The 18,201-nt window shown below is 53.5% G+C and overlaps 1 protein-coding gene and 1 long non-coding RNA gene across 3 annotated transcripts; both read right to left on the bottom strand.

Annotated features, from left to right (window-relative positions):
- Positions 1–542: 542 nt before the first annotated feature.
- Positions 543–8,736, bottom strand: AQP8 (aquaporin 8). 2 transcript variants are annotated; one of them, XM_056338567.1, is made up of 6 exons: positions 8,231–8,736; positions 7,473–7,922; positions 5,371–5,497; positions 4,349–4,563; positions 3,071–3,205; positions 543–2,680 (listed from the first exon to the last, which is right to left on the bottom strand). In XM_056338567.1, the coding sequence occupies exons 1-6, from the start codon at positions 8,284–8,286 to the stop codon at positions 2,638–2,640; spliced, it is 1,026 nt and encodes a 341-aa protein (XP_056194542.1). In that variant the 5' UTR covers positions 8,287–8,736; the 3' UTR covers positions 543–2,637. The 2 variants fall into 2 exon arrangements, with proteins under 2 accessions (XP_056194542.1, XP_056194543.1); XM_056338568.1 differs by having other exon boundaries at positions 7,473–8,736.
- Positions 8,737–9,439: 703 nt separating this feature from the next.
- LOC130148420 (uncharacterized) lies at positions 9,440–17,563 on the bottom strand. Its single transcript, XR_008821556.1, has 3 exons — positions 17,260–17,563; positions 12,945–13,026; positions 9,440–9,567 (listed from the first exon to the last, which is right to left on the bottom strand). It is a non-coding gene; the product is annotated as an uncharacterized LOC130148420 (long non-coding RNA).
- Between the last annotated feature and the right edge of the window lie 638 nt (positions 17,564–18,201).

Below are 18,201 nucleotides of genomic sequence, written 5' to 3'. Positions count from 1 at the left end.
GTATTTTATGTCCTTAAAGAACATTAAGTGCTTGGAAGTTAATTGGTATTTAATTAGCATAAATTAAGTACTTTAATAATACTCCGGGAAAAACAATGCAGTATTACAGATACTTTATTAAAAGTCACCCTGACGAATTAAAAATGAATGCACTGAACACATGAACAGCAAAACAGGGATGGTGCAAGGGGCCACGCACAGGCCACCCCCCATCTCCTGCCCCTGGCCATTGTGAGCAGTGGTCAGCAGCACCCCCCCCGCCAAGGGACCACAGACCCAAGCCCCCCGTGCCTGCACCCGCCAGGAGAAGTGCCTGGAGCTGGGGTGCAGGGAGCGGCCGGGTGCAGCCGGGGTGCAGTGGCAGCTGCAGCCAAAGCGTGTTTCCTGCAGCACCGCCAGGCCTTGCTTCCTCTTGAAAGGGGAAGGTGGGCACCCATCGCCTAAGAGTGGCAGCTGCCTGCACCCCCACTGCTGCTCCCCAGGGCCCCCAGCTCCCACTCCCCTGCCCCCACCCCCCCGCCCCAAGTCCCTTTGGGGAGGAAACTGCGACTTTGCTCCTTGTTTGGTATGGCATTTTTTTTGTGGCGTTGCCATGACAACCGTCCCAGTGACATCTTCATGCTATTTGTCTGCTTCTGTGAGTTGCATCATTTTCCCTCCTGAGTGTGCAGCTGCCCGTGCCCTGGCTCACCTGGGGCCACGCTGCCCAGCCCTGCACATGCCACCAGCGGGGAGGGATGCAGGCAATCACACCCCCACCCCCAAGTCAGGGATGCTGTAGTTCTGCCATTTCCTCACTTCAGCATCTCCACAACCTTGTCCTTTTCTAAAAAAGAATACAGCTTTGTGTGTGTTTGTGTGCGTGTGGGTCACCTCCTGCACTGGGAAATTAGAAAACAAGCTGAAAATAGCGAGGTGACATTGTGCAAGGCTCTGCCAGCCCCACGGGGACATCAGAAAGCTGGGAACGTCCTCGCTGCCACAGCATCAGCTCCTCTGCCTCTGCGTGGAGCAGCCTGCGGAGGGAGGGAGGAAGCACCGGCTTTGCCCAGGGTTTCCCTCCAGACCTGCTGGCAGCAGGAGAGGGGGAACAGCCGGAGCCCAGCACACAGGCCCTGGCCCTGGGAAGATGCCATCGCTCCTGCTTGTGGCAGCCCAGCCCTTTCCCACCTGCCCTCCAGCCTTGTTTCTGGATGGGTGCCCCAGGTGCTGGGCTGGGTGGTCAGCCCCGTGCTGGGGGGGCACAGCTGTCCCAGCACAGCCCCTGCCCCAGGGCCAGCCCAGGGGCTCCTCAGAGCCACACATGTCGGGGCTGGGAAAGCAACAGCCCTTTCCCAAGTTAAAAGTTTACGAAATTAGGAGTGACTAAAGCCAGGTAAGGTGAGGGGCTCCTTACTGGGAGTACTTGCAATGACCCTGCTGCAGCGGTTCACCCCCCAACAGGCCCTCTGAGGGGTGGGGATGGGGTCCCTACGAATCCCCCCAGCACAGGGAAGGCCGGGAAGGCCACAGGATGAATCAGGGCAGAGCTGCCGTAGGGGACGGATACCCAGCTGACGTAAAGCTGCTGCGCTGGCTCCTCTCCCGCTGCCCACACAGCTCCATCACAATTCTGTCTGCTGACTCCTCCTGCTTATGGCAGCAGCTCCCTCTGCTCAGGCAGCCCCCTCCCCTCGCCCCCCAGCAAGAGCCGCTCGGCCTCATCCCGCACCTGCATGAGGGAGAGCAGCTGACCCACAGCACAGCTGGGGAGTGGGCTCCTGTGGAGGGAGACCCTGCCATGCTGGAGCGTGGGCTCCCCGCGCGCTGGGTGTGAGCGGGGAGGGAGCAGAGATGCCTGAGTGAGAGACAAATGCAGGAGCCAGCATGGGGCAGGGCATGGAGCCCCGCAGCACCCACCGCAGCAGTGGGGGCCGGGGGACCCCCGGGGGCATGCCAAGGCAGAGCAGCTAGCCACATCAGGCCTCAGAATTCGTATTGTCACCAAGAAGTTAGAAACCAGTTAGCGTCAGCGCTGGTGAGCGATGCCGCATGGTCACCAGGCAGGGCTGCTTGACTCAGATTCTTGCTACCTCAGCAGGATTAGAGCAGGTTCCTCGCAGGGCGGCTGGGAACGGGCAGCTCTCACCCCCTGCCCCAGGGAGCTGGAGATGCTCCTGGAGGGGAGGCCAGCACCAGGCTGCTGGCTACAGCCATGCACCCTCGGCCACCTGAGCATGGGACAGTGGTGCCCACCCTAGAGGGCACAGGGCTCCCTGGCACTGCAGACACCCTGGCATGGCCCCGGTGGGATGGATGCTGTGCATGGCCGATGCTGGGACCCCATGGGCACTGGTGTGGGTCAGAGGATGCTCCTGGTGAGCCAGTCCTGCTGCCGCAGCAGCGGCTGGCAAAGCCCCGGGGACCAGGATGGGAGCAGTGCTGCCTGGCCCTGCTGCCAGCACAGGGCTGCCTGGTTCAGCTGGGCTGCTTTCCATCGTCCCTGCAGCATCAACCGAACCATCTCCTGAGCGCAGGCTGCCTGGGGGGCGCAGAGGGGAGGTGGGATGGTGAGAAGCAGGAGCAGGGGGCTTGACGCTGGCCATGCTGAGCTGCACTGGCTGCCCGCAGCAGACGCATATGGCTCCGCACCCAGCATCACTTCAGGAGCAGGCGGGTGGTCCGGTCACCGAGCAGGAGCCTTTGGGGAGGTCAGAGAGAGAGAAACTGGGGGTCAGTGGTTTTTGCCATTGCAAGCGTGGAACAGAAACAGCAACAGCACCAGCCCAGCACCAGCCTGAGCCTGGATTCACCCACAAGACTACATGGATGGAGCAAACAGGTGGGTTTGGGCACAGGTTGGCTCTTCACTGTCACCCTGTCCTCATGGGAAGGAGAAGGGGAGGGAGTCCCCAGCCCTCAGACACCTCTCTGGAAAAGCGGCTGCTGGCAGCCTTGACCCAGGGAGCAGGGAAGCAGCTCGGGCAGCATGCGAGGCAGAGCCCCCGGGGAGGCAGCCGGGTGGGAAACCGGAGCAGGGGGTGTCAGCCTGCATGGCTCTTCTCTCCTTACTGCTGTGGGCATCACGTACCTCACCAGTGTGCTGACGAGGAGAGCAGCAACCATGGGCCCTACCCAGTAAACCCAGTGATAATCCCAGTAGTTTGCTACCACAGCTGGCCCAAAGGCTCGGGCAGGATTCATGCAGGCTCCGGACACGCCACCTCTGAAAGATGAACAAAGCATTTGCATCAGCCCTGCGGGACATGAGACCAGCACCCATGTCCCCCCTGCTGCGGGGTCTGCTCGGTGCCCGAGGACAGTTTGCCCTGGCGGCGTAAGGAAGCCCAGACTCGAGCGGCTGCTCGGTGCCAGCAGGCACCAGCCTTCGCTTCTGTTTGCAAGCTCCTGGGGTAAACCCGGTGCAGGGTTGAAGCACCAGTGCTGAGTCTATCTGGGGGCTTACTGGGAGCCAGGCTTTTAAACAGGGAAAGCTCTGTGCCACACATGGCTTGTGGAGTGGGTCAGGAGAGACAACAGTGTTTTACAGATTAAACAAAACTGCAACAGATAAATATTTGCACTCGAGGTTTGTGCAGTGTTTAAATAACAGCTCTGGATCCCACTAGAGGGGGCACTGCCTTAACTAAACAAGCCATTAACATTCATAATTGTGCAGTTCGTTATCTGATTGCAGTGGCACAAGACCCAGGCTGCTCGCCCGCAACACCTGCCTGCGCCAAGGCCGAGCTTGGCAGCGCTTCCAGCAGCCTTGAGGACACGCAGCGAGAAACGGCTCCAGATGAACCCTCTGCTGTTTGCTCAGGGCTTCCTACGACAAACACCGCCCCTGCAGCCCTTGGGTTTATCAGCCCCTGACAGGCACTTGTAAAGGCCGCTTTGGCTCCAGTGCCACGTGCCAGGCTCGAGCCGATGGCCTTTCCTGCACCCAGCCTGGCTGCGCCTAGGAACTCTCCCCAAAAATACCAGAGGGGCCACTGGGCTCGTTTGCCAACCCCGTGGTGTGCTCAGCTTTCCTCAGTTTCCCCAGCCAGCAGGTGCTGTGCTGTGCTGCGAGGGGCACATGCCCCCCACCCCAGGCACCCTCTCTTCCCTGGTGCAGGATGCAGCAGCCGTGGTGCTGGCCAGGGAGGGAGCGGGGGAGCCCTGACGCTGGGTGCTTGGAGCTGCCCGCAGGCTCTGCTCAGCCGGCACAGCAGGGAGCTCCGAGCAGCAGCTCTGTCCCCACAGCCACAGTCCCACCCTGACCCCGCGCTGGAGGCACCCTGCCCGGTGCCAGCAGCTGCTGGAGTGGATGGCACCGGCAGGCCAGCGGGAACACGCAGAGGGAGAGGACCCACAAGCTCACCCTGCCAGGATGTCAACCGTGACCACGAGGCCGATGCAGAAGGGTGCCAGCGGGGTCTTGGTCTTCCCATTGATGGCGCCCATGCAGACCGCCAGGACCAGGAAGGTGGTCATGATGATCTCGCCCACAAGGACGGAGGAGATCTGCTCGTCGGCCACGATGCTGCTGAAGGCTCCTCCGTGGGCATACACATACTGGTTGCTTTCCGCCACAACCTGCGCGGGGGGAGCCCTGTCTGTGCCCTCCACGCTCCATATTGTGGGCTTTAACGGGCATATGTGCTCACTGTCAGGACAGCGTGGGCGGGTGGAGCATCAGGTTAAAGAGGAGCTAATCTCATCACTTTCCTCCTGAAAGCCAGCCCTAAGCGCCTGGCAAATATAAACTCATTAGTGAAGGATAATGAGCCAGCCACTGCTCTCCCGGCCCTGGGATGAGGCTCACCCAGACACCAGGGGTGTGCGGTGGCCAGGCCGGGCTGCCCGGACACTGGGAACGGGCCACGCCAAAGGTGAATTAACGTTACAGGGCAGCACCGTAAGGAGAAGCACAGGCAAAGGAAATGGCTAGAGCTGCAGAGGTACCATGCATCGTTCTGTGCTAATTAGTGCGCCACAGCAAACCTCTGGAGAACAGCTGGCACTGAGGATTAATTAGCCGTGCCCCCACAGCGGCACTGCCAGACCCAAGCTGGCAGCAGGGGACAAGCTGCCCGAGTCCTGCAGCCAGACTGTGGAAGAGCTGGGAGGAGGCACTGGGTGCCCTGGCCCCCGGCGCCAGAGAAGCCCCAGGCCCACGCAGCAAACCTACGAGCTTGTCACCCTGTGAGAAACCAGCACTCTCAGCGCCAGGCAGAACCGATGCACCCAGTGCCCCTTGTCCTCCCCACCCCGCGCGCTGCTGCTGGGGACCCCAGGGCTGGGCAGCAGTTTGGGGCCGGCCAGCCCAGCCCTGGCGGAGCAGTGGGAGCCCCTGCACCCCAGTGTCAGCGCTGCCTAAAGAGACTCCCTGCGTGACCCTACCTTTGTCAGGCCAGCTCCTATCACCCCTCCGCACAGCTGGGAGACCCAGTAAGGAATGAGCATCGTGATGTTCAGCCCACCAACCAGCCACGCACCCAAGGACACGGCGGGGTTGAAGTGGCCTCCGCTGCAAAGGAGAGAAGAGCATCAGCATGGGGTTCACCCCCAGCAGTGGGTTCACTCCTGGGGCTGGAGCCCTACGCTCGCCACGGTCGGGAGCCGCAAATGCTTTTGCAGTCCATCCCGTGAGAAAGTGCTACACATCGCAGAAGAGCAGAACCCAGGCTTTTCTTTCTCTGCAGTTACTGCTTCAAAGCAGCAACATCTTCACCCCAGATACCCAACCCTTCCTACAGTGCCAGCAGGGGCAGGAGCTGCCATGGTGCAGTCTGCGTGACAGGGTTTGGGGCTGCGTGTCCAGAGACCCCAGATGCTTCCAGGAGCTGCCACAGCCCTGCCAGGGCAGGTGCGGGGAGAAGGGGTCTCTCCCGGTGTTGCAGGGTGCTGCAGGCTGGGGAAGGCACCAAAGCCCTGCCCAAGACCCTGGTGCAGTGGGGGTTTCACTGCTGCCCCCCACCCCAGCAAAAGCTCTGCTTGTGGGAGCAGCACAGCCCGACCACCAGCACTCTGTGGAGCGGCTCCTCCGAGGACAAGGACTCAGGGAGGACAGTCATTCCCCTTTGCATCCTGATGGCAGCCATCTGTGCTGCTCAGGGGAAGGAGGGGAGGCACTGATGGAGCTTGTACCCACACATCCCCGAGGAAGCAGGGAACAGGGCAAGTGCTGTAAGACAGAGCTGAGGCCACCTCCCAGCCACACCAGCGCTGCTGGACCCTAGTCGGATTTTCAGGGTTTATTTGCCTCTGCTCAGTGTAAATGCAAAGGTGCACAGGGCGCTCTGCATCCCTGTGCACTGCCCGCCACGGCCCTGGGAAGGGCTGGCAGAGGCTGGCGCTCACCTCGTTACAAGAGCTAAATCATTCATCTCAAAGACCACATGCAAGACAAACTCAGATATCTTCTAATTAAAACAGATCACCATGAGACACGCATTAATGAACAAGTTTCATAACCAATCAGCCCTAATAATAATTGCTGGTTAAACCGATGAGTCAGAGTGTCTAGGAATTATAATCACATCTTATTCTTCAGCTGTAATTAAAGACCCATCATACGAGAGCAAGAAGTTATGTTGTTAAGGGTAGCAAACATCTTGGCTGGACAGTGCTCTGGCTGCACATACGCCCAGGATGGGTGGGAGCCCAGGAGCTAAAGGAGGACCTGTCTGCAATAAACCCCGGCCACAGCACCCACCTGCCTGCGGCACGGACAGCAGCCTGGCCAGCGAGCACGTATCCTGAGCCAGGCTCCCCTCCAGCCTCTCTGGACACAAATCTCTAAAACCTGATTTTAGGCTAAAATCTCCCTGCACAGGACTCTGAGCTGTCTCCTCCTGGCTTCAGAGCTAACAGGGGACCCCCAGGATGCCTCTGCAGCCCCTCATCACAGCCCCTCATCACAGCCCCTCTGTGCTGCTCCCCTGGCTTCACTGTGCCAAGGGCTTGGGGTGCAGCAGGCATCCAGCTCAGCTCTGCCAGCACACCCCCCAGGTCACTGAGGCCCAGCTGCACAAACCTCACCCCATGGCATTATCCCTCCTAATCAGGTGCTGATAAATTATCAGTTTGCTCTGGACTCTGGGGCTTGCTCGTGAGCCCGGCGGAGCCACCCTCCCTGGCCGGGGGAGTTTTGTGTCCCAGCCCAGAGCCACCCCATCCGTGGGCTGTGCTGAGCTGACCGGAGGGGCATGAGAACCAAACGTTGCAATCAAAAGCAAACTCCCCAAACCCAAGGCGTTATGGACAACCACCACCTAAGCAGCCATGCCGCTAACCGAGAGGCTCAAGGGCAGTGCAGCGTTGCAGCAGTCACCAATATTTGGCAGGAAAAATCCTAAAGGCAGCATGTGGGGAGACAGGAGCATGTCTTCCTGCCACGCATGGAAACCGCACATGCAGCAGGGACCGTGCCACCCTGGCAAGGGGGTGCAGAGGAGGTGGCAGGGGGAGCACGTGCCACCCCAAGTGCCAGCCCCCCTTACCTGATGTTCCCCAGGATAGCGATGGTGAGCCCCAGGGCCAGCCCATGCGCCAGGGCAGGCTGCAGCCTCCCAGTGTCCGTCGCGTCCTCGACCACGGAGAGGCAGCCGATGAAGATGAACAGCGTGCTGCCCAGCAGCTCGGCCACGCAGGGCTGGACGTAACGCTCATACCAGTGGGGCCGCAGGGGCTTGGGCTCGATGTCGATGTCCATCGTCTCCTTCAGTGCAGGGTGATCAAACTTGGCAGCGGCCATGAGCAGGGCTGGAACAAAGCAGGTAGAGTCCTGGTGGCAGCTGGCCCTGCGGGTACAACTGAAGGATGCTGCAGAGCAGAGGGCTTGAGAAACTGGAGATGCAGGCTCAGGTCTCCGAGGGGTCCTGGTGCAGGGATGAGGACCCTCCAGGAGCACCCTGCTTGTCCTGCTGAAAGGCTGGCAGGCTCCCCTTGACCTATATGAAGAGGTAGTAGATGGGGAGGCTCTAGAAAACAGATTGGATTTGCATTGCTTAAAGAAAAAAAAAAAAGAAAGGGGGCAATAAAAGCTGATAGGCCAGCCCCCAGGAATATAAAAGCTCTTTATCACCGCCCGTTCCTTGGTTCAAGGCTTTGGGTTTTTTTGTTCCCTGTGGTTGGTTTTTTGTTGTTGTTGTTGTAGGGTTACTGCCAAGACTCAGGACGTGATTTCTTTCGTGTAGATAACTGGAGGGCTGGCACCTGTGCGAAGCCCAGCTGGCCCACTTCACTGGGCGGCTCTTACCTGCTGGTGCTGCCAAGAGGTAGCACGTGCCAGAAGGACCAGAGCACTGTGTGCATGGGGCACGCACGGAGCCACAGCGCCCTGGGAAACGGTCGATGTAGCTCTAGGGAGGGAAAAAACACTCTGAAAACATCACTCCCATCCGAGGCTTAGCTCGCTATAATTCAGCCTAAGCCCAGGCGTAACACAAGGGATGAGAGCCATTCCCAGCACGGTGCAACTGAGAGCCCTGAAACGTGTGCGGAAGGGGATGCACCAGGAGCAAGCAGGAAGGCTGCACCCCGGGAAAGGGTGACCAGGGGCACTGCTTTGATGAGGGGAAGCAAACTGCAGCCCCTTGGAGCCAGCCCAGGACTCGGAGCAGTGTCCAGGGGTAGGCATGGAGAGTATATGCCTCCTTCAAAAACTGACAGAGATCGGTACTTCTGGGCATGACAAACGCATGCAATGTAACTTGTGCTACACCAGTAATGCTTAAGGGGCTTTAAAACCTTAAAAGACAGCATCAGTGTGGAGACACCTATCACCAAACCTCTTCCTACAGACCCCAGAGAGCCAGCAAAGTGACTGATTTCTGATTTGTCTTGAGTTACCGAAGGAGCCTGCTGGAACCACATTCAAAGCCGGCTCCCCTAAACCTCAGCCTACGTCCTACCCAGAGCTGCGGAAGAGGGGGCCCGTATCCTCCTTCCAGCGCGCTCAAATACAAAAAGATTGCTGGTGAGGGTGCCAAGAGATCTACCGGCAGCTTTGAAAGCTGATGATCAAATATTTAAAACATCCCCAAACCCCCACGGCACCCCGTAAGGGATCATCACCCAGAAAACCAGGTTGAGGCCATAGCAGAGGCTCCGGCGAGGCAGGGACGGCTGGGAGGCCGCAGCCTGGCCGGGGATGCGGGCACCACCGCCCCTGCAAGCCATGGGCACGGCAAACTGCCCCGGCCACGCAAGCGTGAGGGTCTCTGCAGTGAGCAGCAGGAACGCGCCTGCCATCCATGCAGAGATGCAACCCATCCCGCTGAGCACTGCGGCATTTCACCTCCTTGAGCAATCGCCTGCAGCATTTCATGTTTGTAATGGGTAATTAAGGATTGGGGTTTATAGATATTTTTTTTTTTCCCCTCTCGTAAGCAAGGGTAAAGAACGCCACGGATGTTTTATGATGTTTTCACAAGACACTGGGGATGGGAAGGAAATTTCCACTTGCCTGTCCCAGGGAGGGCTGCTGCTGGCCACATTGCTGACAAGGGTCAGGCCGGAGCGACAAGGGAACCTCAGTTCAGGCACCTCTAAGTGAGCCTCAGTCACTCAGTTCTCTTCCTGGGAGCTTGTTTCCTACAGCCAAAAGGTCTCAGCATTAGGTTATAGAAACCACTGGAATACAGGGAGTGAGCGCTGGGGTTGGGTGTCTTTGGGGCTCCTCTTTGAAGCCCCTGCACAGACCCATGGAACAGGAAAACACTGGATTCAATCTCAGCTCACAGAGCGCTGTCACCTGGAGCCAGCTTCCAAGAAGTACATTGAATCCATCCACCACCACACCTCCCAGCACAACCAGACCAGGGTTGTCATTGGGAAGGGTTTTTCCTTTTCCTTCGTGGCAAAAGGAATTCAGATTTCATTTATTTTTTGAGGTATTTGAAACATAATGTAACAGACATCCAGATTTCATCTGGTGCTTTGTATCAGCAGCTCTCAAAGTGTTGAACAAGTGAAGCTGGCATCACCTCAGCGCACCAGGAGGCAGCTGAGCTGCCCTTGATTACCAGCAGCAGCGCTGGGCAGCACGGGCAAGCCCCAGAGCCAGCCAAGAGCTCTGCCCCTCTTGGGCCAGGGCAGAGGCAGCAAAGGCAGCTTCCAGGTGCTGCTGCCGCATACACAGTGTGGGAATGCTGCCAATGGCCATGCCATCACGCCTGGACTGTGGCCACACAAGCTGCTGCAGATGTCTCCCAGCAGAGTGACAGCTTCGGAACACTGGAGGGTCACAATCCAAAAGTGAAGATTAACCTGGCGTCCTGTCCTTGGCTTTTAAACATTTACCATTATTATTTGGGAGCAGGGATGTTTGCCTGAGCCTTCTAGAGGAAATGCTCCACGTTCAGGCAACAAAGGAATTAATTATTACTAAGCACGGGACTGAAACGGAACAAAACAAAAGCACAACCTTGAGGGAACGTGTTCCCTGTCGGCAGGAGCTCCAGCCAAGTGTCTGTGCACCAAGTGCCAGCCAGCACTGCCCGGGAATTCCATGTGACGGAAAAATTGCTGGAGGAAACCAGCTCAGCAAATTCCAGCACTGTACAAAACACCAACTGATTGGTTTTGGAAGATTAGGGAGAGTGAAACGTTTTTTGCAGGGCTATGGCTGATGTGCCACTAAGCGAACAGTTAGGTTGGCAGCTCCTTGCATTCTTTCCTGGAGCCCAGGGATCGCTGCTGCTCTCTAACCACCGCCTCAGTGCAAGGGCAGTCACCAGGGGAGTAACACTCCCCACGTGTAGTTCTAGTTAACCTCAAAAGCCAGGACTAAACAAAACCAATAAAATAATGCTGGTATTTTCAGCACCTGTCAGCTGTGGCTCCAAAAGCCCTCTGGAGCACATAAATCCTGCCTGGACCTCCTGATGGACAAACACCACTGAGCGATCGCTTGGCTCATCACCAACCCACAGCACACAACGGGGCAGCAGGGGAGGGCAGGCGGCAAAACATGAACTGGCCACACAGGAATTGTCTAAAGTTTTCAGTTGTGCTACACAGAGAGGTGCCAGAAGAGCGTGCAAGACAAAGGGACACAGGGTCGTTCAGCATGGTCAGAAGTCAAGACCATCAAGACAAGCCTGAGCAAAGCAAGGAACTCCCAACTGAGGAGTCCACTGAGGCTCGAAGGAAGCAGCAGCATCTCGGCAGGCTCAGGGCTGCCTGGACTCTCCCATGCAGTCAAAGGTTTACAGCAGCAATATACATGATCTGTATCTATCATCATGAATTGGCAGAGGTCGTGTTGGATTTCTCTTATGCTTATCCTGAACTGTGACTTTCCTGCACTTACAACTCTTCAGCATGTTTTCCTTAACACATAATGAGTAATTTATTAATAACCTCAGTTTAAGCTACATCTCAACCCAACATTCCTCCTATGCCATTCTGAGAAGAGGCTGCACCAGCATCTGTCTCTTCTTTAGAGACGCCACTAACGTGCAAAGAAAACAACCCTGCTCTTAGCACCCTTTGCCCCTCACGGATAAGATTAAATACTTGGCACTAAGGTTTGCTCAGTAAGCTACGTAGAAATTATGCTCGTGGGAAAAGGCGTGGGGATGAGGACAGATAAATCTGTTCATATTAGCAGACACTTATTTTTGTCCTTGTTTGTGCTTGCACTGATTTGTTAAATAAGTGACAACAGCAACTCTGTCAATTAGTCCAGGAAACGGTGGTACGAAACAAGCAAGAGGTTTGAAAAATCCTTTTTAGGAACTGTAGAGAACATTTCCCACGTCCATCTACCTGGACAGGAGAGTCAGAATAGCCCTATTTCATTCAGCCCTGCCTCAATGTTTCATTCTGTTTCTCCTTGCTTCAGCGTGCAGATCAGCAACCTTTCATTTGCTTTTCTAACAAACAATAGCACCCAAAGCCAAACCACCCAAACTCAAACAAGCCCTTAAGCAGACACTTACGAAGATGCTCAAGTGCCATTAACATTTAACAATGCTTAAGTGCAGGACTAGAGCATAGTGGAGTCTCTGTTGAATCAGTGCCAGTACATTTTATAGGACAAGCTTCTGACTAGATGTCTATAAAAAAAGTTATCAACAAAATATTTTGGTGCTGCACGGTGGTGTTGCTGCAAGGAAAGACCCCAGCATAACCAGCATCCATGGTCAGCTCTTTTAAAAAGCGATAAAGAAGGCAAAGGCAACTCATTTGACACTGCCTTATCTTTACAGTATTTATCTTGGAGGCTGATAATCTTAATGATTACACAACTGTTACTGAATGAGAACTTGCAGAATTATTTGCAGCTCCTAGCAGTGACACAGGTTAGCTGACCTCTGCCCGTTTATAGATCCTATATTGCATAATAGTTTTACTTCAAAATGCTACCGTAATGCTTGAGTGCAGATGGAAATTTCCAAGGGTTCCTCACACAGACTTACCATTGTCTGTTGAAAAACAGGGACAGATTGGGGTCAGTTCTGCACACACAGAGCAGACTGGTTTTTGAGAAGGGAAAATAACCAGAAGGACGAAGCTACATTGCAACCTTAACGCTGGCATTTAACATCAAAATCCAACAAGCTCTCAAAGAAGGGATGGATGCTCCTAGTCCTGTGCAGCGTTTACACGTGCGCATCTTCCCTGCAGTTACCTAACACTGGGCTCCCTGTGACTACCATGCCAGGCACTACAACGGAGCCTTCTGTCCCCAGCAACTGCATTTCCCTGTGCCCCAGCAACACAGACCTAAAAAATCTTCTAAGTACGAAATAAGGAACTGGTAACTCTGCAGAGAAGCTTTAAATGCTACACACTAAGCTAACAACTGCTTTTCATTCAGTTCCTAGAGCTGGATAATCCCTGTGAGAACGAAGTAATTTAATTTTCTCGAAGGGGACTTCTTTTATCCATCTTTTAGGAGCGAGTAGGCAATGCTCAGGCATGGGTAACACGGATGAAACACAGGCACAGCAAAGCATAATCACCTGAACTGTGGTTGAAACTCGAACAGAACGAGGATCAACATCCAGGAGTCAGCACGGAGCAGATATGAGGATTTTCTTGCACCTGTCAGGAACAATTTGTGACAGGCATCTCAAAGGCAGGCAGGGACCACGTGCTTCAACTCCCTCAGTTTGCCATGGCAACTGGCCTCAGCATCCTCGTTGTGCAAATGCTTCACAGCCACTGGGAGAAGCAAAGAGGATTAACAGCATCTTGCTTCAAGAATAGCAGGTATGACCAGACACTCTGCCCCTTCCTGCTGCCCACACTCCCTGGCAGAGCTCCTTCAGCAGGACCCTCCTCCCCCACCTCGCACGCCGCAGCCCAGACGCCTGGGCTGCCAGGTCAGCCTTCTCCCAGAGCCCCACGGGGGCCACAGCCAGCCTGGCTGCCAGCCTGACTGGAGGTCCCATGTCACCCACGCTCTCCAAACAAATGGCATGTGCGAGGGACAGCCCTACTAACCACCCTGCCGCTGAAACAGAGTGGGACAGGGGGGAGGGGGAGATGCACCTTTTCAGGTGTTCCACAACCCATCAGCAGCACAGTGAGGAACACCACCACAGGCTCCCCACCGCTGAGACTCACCGGAGAACTCTTCCTGTTGATGCCATCAAATCTCCTGCTGTTACTACATGTACAGCACAGAAACTACATCCAGGAAGAAAGAGAAAACTAGTTGAAGTACTTTGAAGTGATCTTCAAGAGAATGACCCAGGTGTGGCTATGACATGGAGACCAGAGCTAAATTCAGGGCTGACAGGAGATATCCCAGTGGCAAAGATGACAGCATTGTGCCCTTACCTAGGGGTGTGTGCCAGCCAGGCCTGGTTCCAGCCTCTTCAGCCAGCACCAAGAATAGAATCACAGAATCATCTGGTTGGGAAAGACCTTTAAGATCATCAAGTCCAACTGTTAACTCAGCGCTGCCAAGACCACCACCAACCCTGCCCCTGAGCACCACATCTAAACACCTTTTAATTACCTGCCAGGGACGGTGACTCCACCATCTCCCTGGGCAGCCTGTTCCAGGGCTGCACAACCCTTTCGGGGGGGAATTTTTTCCCAATATCCCATCTCAACCTCTGCTGGCACAATGTGCGGCCGTTCCCTCTTGCCCTATCACTTGTTAGGTGGGAGAAGAGACCGAGAGCCACCTTGCTACAGCCCCGCACAGACACCAGCAGGCGAGCTCCTGCAGGCAGGGCCAGGCAAAGCCCTTCAAGCCCCAGGGGAAGCCGCCAGCGGGCAGGAGGGTGACACGGGATGATGGAGCTCTTGTGCCATAGTTGGCTGGCTGGGGCAATGCAGCTGACTTACACCTTGCTGTTCACTCAAGCTTAAATGATGTTCCCCCCCCCCCTCCTTTAAACAAACTGTTTGCAGAGATGGATTTTGCTGTACTGTCAGTACCAATAACCCAGTCAAAGGCCAGGGATTTCACCGCGCAGCTCAGGGGAGCCACTGCTGGCAAGCAGTCACACAAACCACAGCAAGCAGCGGGAGGAGGCAAAGGCCATCTCTCCTGGCTAGAAAACATTGCTCAGCCTTTTTCCAGCTAGTGTCTTTCCAGCAAAGTAGCATTGTTTCAGCAGCACCAGGCACTCTCCAAACCCAAATATTCCCTGGAGAGGTGAAAGACTTATTTATATTAGTTAGCGTAATGAGAGCTAGACTGCCCACACCCATCCTCCCCCCACGGGCTCCCAAGGTACCACAAATTCCTTTGATCCTGTTGTAACCCTGAAGCACAAGGTGACCTACTTCCTTCACCACTGTTGGCAACCGAGCCAGAAGAGACTCTTGGAGAGTTCTGGCAGGAATCATTTCTCCTCTCCTAGCAGGATGCAGAACTGTTCAGCTGAACAGCTGCAAGATGGAATGTCAGAATCATCTAGATGAAGAGCAAACAGGGCACCATCGTGCCTTCCATCCCACGGCACCTGCTCTCCGATGCCACATTCTTCAGTGTTTCCCTCAGATGAACAAATTATACAAGGACTTAAAATAGGAATTGATGAGCAGAAATTCCACCAATATCTGCCTCATGCTAGCAGAGACATAACTTCCACACAGAGAGGATTAAATTGACAAAAAAGATGACAAAAAAGACTGACTGACAGAGCACAGGACCATCTCCTGTAGTGAGCTGCAGCCAAAGCCTTTTCATATGAAAAATGCTACAGCTCAGTGGTTGCACCTTAGATATTGACCAGTTCAAAGGGAACAGATTTGTTTGTTCCAGAGCAGGCAAGACTTCAGCTTGGCTCCCACTCTTAAAGGTATGTTACAAGAGGCTCAAGGAATATGCTCTGAAAGCAGGTCTTGCCAAAATTAAATTGATAGAAGAGATGGGGCTTTTATGCTGCTATGCATTCATTTACTTTATTCAAAAGAAATCAGCAGGACAGTCCTGTTGCCACAGAGCAAGCGTGAGTCACTGCACACAAAGACTCCTGCAGTGCAGAGGGTGTTAGAGGGATTTTGGTTTTTTGATGGTGTTTGTTTTGGGTTTTTTTAATCCCCGATTCTTACTAACAGATATTAACTGTCAGGTAACCTGACAATTTTAGCTATGAGCAGATCTGTGACACTACAGATTGTCTAGTTTTGCCCACCTTCATATTTAAACACCTTTGACTCAGCTATTTCAGATACTTTTTGTGGGTTGATTCAAATCAAGAGGTTTTTCAGGATAGACACTATCTCTCACCAGGTGCTTGTGCAGCACCCAACACAGGTAATGCTTATGCCAGCAAGTCAGATCAGAGCTGTTTGTGGACAGAGATCAAGGAGCAAAACATCAAAGAGTACTGCAGGCAGAATCAGGTATCTTGTCAAAGCCGTACCGAGGAGTGTCCAATATTGAGAGGTTAGTCATCCATTAATAAGTTCTTACTCCACACATTGCAAGGAAGAAAACTGCATCCATATAAATACGCAAGAAAGTAGGAACCAGCTTTTTTTATACACTAGAACAAGGATTCCGAGAGCTCAACAGAGATATTCAAGGAGCTCAACAGAGATATTCAAGGACTGTTAGGTATGCAATAAGGCTGTAAAGGAGGCAAGATCTGACTCCCAGTGGCCGGAGAGCAATGGCACAGCAGTCACCACACCTTGTCCAACAGGCTTGCCTGCCAGCCATCCGCAGGGATGCAGAATTAACATGGCTCATTTCCAAATGATGGAAACATCTCTACAATAGGGTTAATGCACACTGTGAGGACAGAGCAGGTGTAAGCCTGCTCCCAAACCCCACTGATCCTGATTCAAAAAAACCCATCAAATTCCATGATCCTAGTTCACCTGAATCAAAAGGAATCTCAAAACCAGCACCAACTAGTAGAACAACAGGTCCTAGCTCAACCACATTCCCCAGGGGCTACAGTCCACTCTGAAGGTGGAAGAAGCAAAACATCTAATGTTGTCCATCTTAGGAGCATCTTACTGCTTCTTCAGAGTGGAAATGAACCACTGAAGTACCCAACCCCTAGCCATGCTTTCATAACATCACATCTTTGATCTAGCAAATGAGTCTGCAAGACAGCACATACCCCACAGGAGCAAAGCTCTTGTGTGAGTCAGAGCATCTGTAGGTGGGAGGCCCTCGTATGCTATATGCTCATTAAAAGCAAGAAAAGCAACTTAATGGTCCACAGCATGATCCAAGATGCACTACTGATGAAGTCCAAAAAAGTTTGAAGATGGCCGCATCAAAATATAAGACTTCCCAGAATTTAGACTTGGGAAAATAGCCTTTGGATAAAGGAAAAAAGAGCTGGGTGGGGGCAAAGGGGCACGAAGGCAAGGCAAGCACCGCAGAAGCCCAACCTAAATACTCACCTGTAGTATAACAGTTCTTTTAAAAAGTTATTTAATTTCTCCTCAAATGTAGAACAACAACAAAAAACCCAGCCCACCCAAATGCAACAACAACGCAGTCCAAACAAACTGTCAGTGAACAGGTGTATTATAAAGCTATCATAATTTCAGACAGCTCAAGGCCTGGACTAGTAAAGAAGTTAAAAAGACCAGAGCTAAGGCCAAGTACATTTTCAGAGTAACCTTGCTTTAGGTATCAATAACCAAGCGACTGGGCAGCATGTTAGCAGAACTGAGAAGTAATACTAGACTGTGACTCAAGTCAGCACAATCAGACCCATCTTTCCATCAAAACGCAGGTTGATTTTGTGGACAGCACAGCCATAAAAACAAGAAACTGCTGTTCCAATTGAGTCCTCTCTACTCAAATCTAAGGTTCTAGATCTATAGAGGTGAGTTTCTTGCACTGACCTTCTGAAGGGGCAGACACCAAGGAAGCAGTTGCATACTGGTATTCCTCCTTATGCCAACTGAATATCTCCTCTTTACACAGCTACACAGGTTAACTCAGGTGATACTGTCCACTGAAGACAGGCAAGGAAGCATGACTTTTATCTTCTTCCAGGTCTCTGGCATAAATGCTGTGTTTAACTAGGCAGTACGTGTGGAGGACTTGGAGGTCTAAGAGAGATTTCACAGGTCCTTTCTGAATTTAGCAACTTGGGTTCATGTGAGGGCAAGACAGAGCAACTGTATAGTGGGAATGAAAAATATTCAAAAACTCTTAAAGTAACAACAGTGTGAAAACAGAAGGCAAGCCCCAGAGTGCTGCAGGCCATTAATGGCAGCAGGCTAACTGCCCCTGCTTCCAAGAAGCAGAAAGGTTTGTCAGCAAGTTTACTTCCCAATCTAGACAGCAGGCAACTGCTGTGGGAAACCACCCCGTGGCAAACACTGTAGTCCCTGGTTACAGCTACTGTGCTCAAGAAGGAACTTTGATGGTAAGGTGCAAAAATGAGACATGCCCTTCTGGTCTCTTGCAGCTGCAGAGAGAAAGGGTCAACACTAACGCAGACACAGCTTGCACATGCCTCTTAATAGAAGAGGGGAGAGAAGGGTACAGATAAGCCCAAACATCTAAAATGTGCAGGCATAAGCATACCATTGATACTGTTATCTAGGAAGCAAAGGTTATAAGCTCCTTTTATAATTGCACAGTCCACCCTTTCCCTTTGGGGGCAGAGATTTTATGTGAACACTCTGCAAAGACCAAGCACAGCATTAACCAAATACCGTATTTCTGTGCCATGTCATTTAAAAAATCAGCTTGACACAATGTTTGTGTGTGGCCTGTAGCTACCAGGGACTACTATCAGTGACAGAGAGGAGGGCAGCGAAGGGAAGGGCATTTCT

The sequence above is a fragment of the Falco biarmicus genome, chromosome 4 (genome assembly GCF_023638135.1).
Source record: "Falco biarmicus isolate bFalBia1 chromosome 4, bFalBia1.pri, whole genome shotgun sequence".
Taxonomy (NCBI): Eukaryota; Metazoa; Chordata; class Aves; order Falconiformes; family Falconidae; genus Falco; species Falco biarmicus.
The sequence above is the reverse complement of the archived record's forward strand: the minus strand, read 5'-3'. Positions and strand labels throughout refer to the sequence as shown.

Coding starts and splice junctions, on each gene's coding strand:
- AQP8 (XM_056338567.1), bottom strand. CDS start 8,286: ATGCACACAGTGCTCTGGTCCTTCTGGCACGTGCTACCTCTTGGCAGC. Junction 7,923..8,230: donor CCTCTTGGCAGCACCAGCAG/GTAAGAGCCGCC, acceptor CTCTTCATATAG/GTCAAGGGGAGCCTGCCAGC. Junction 4,564..5,370: donor TAGGAGCTGGCCTGACAAAG/GTAGGGTCACGC, acceptor CCCCCCGCGCAG/GTTGTGGCGGAAAGCAACCA.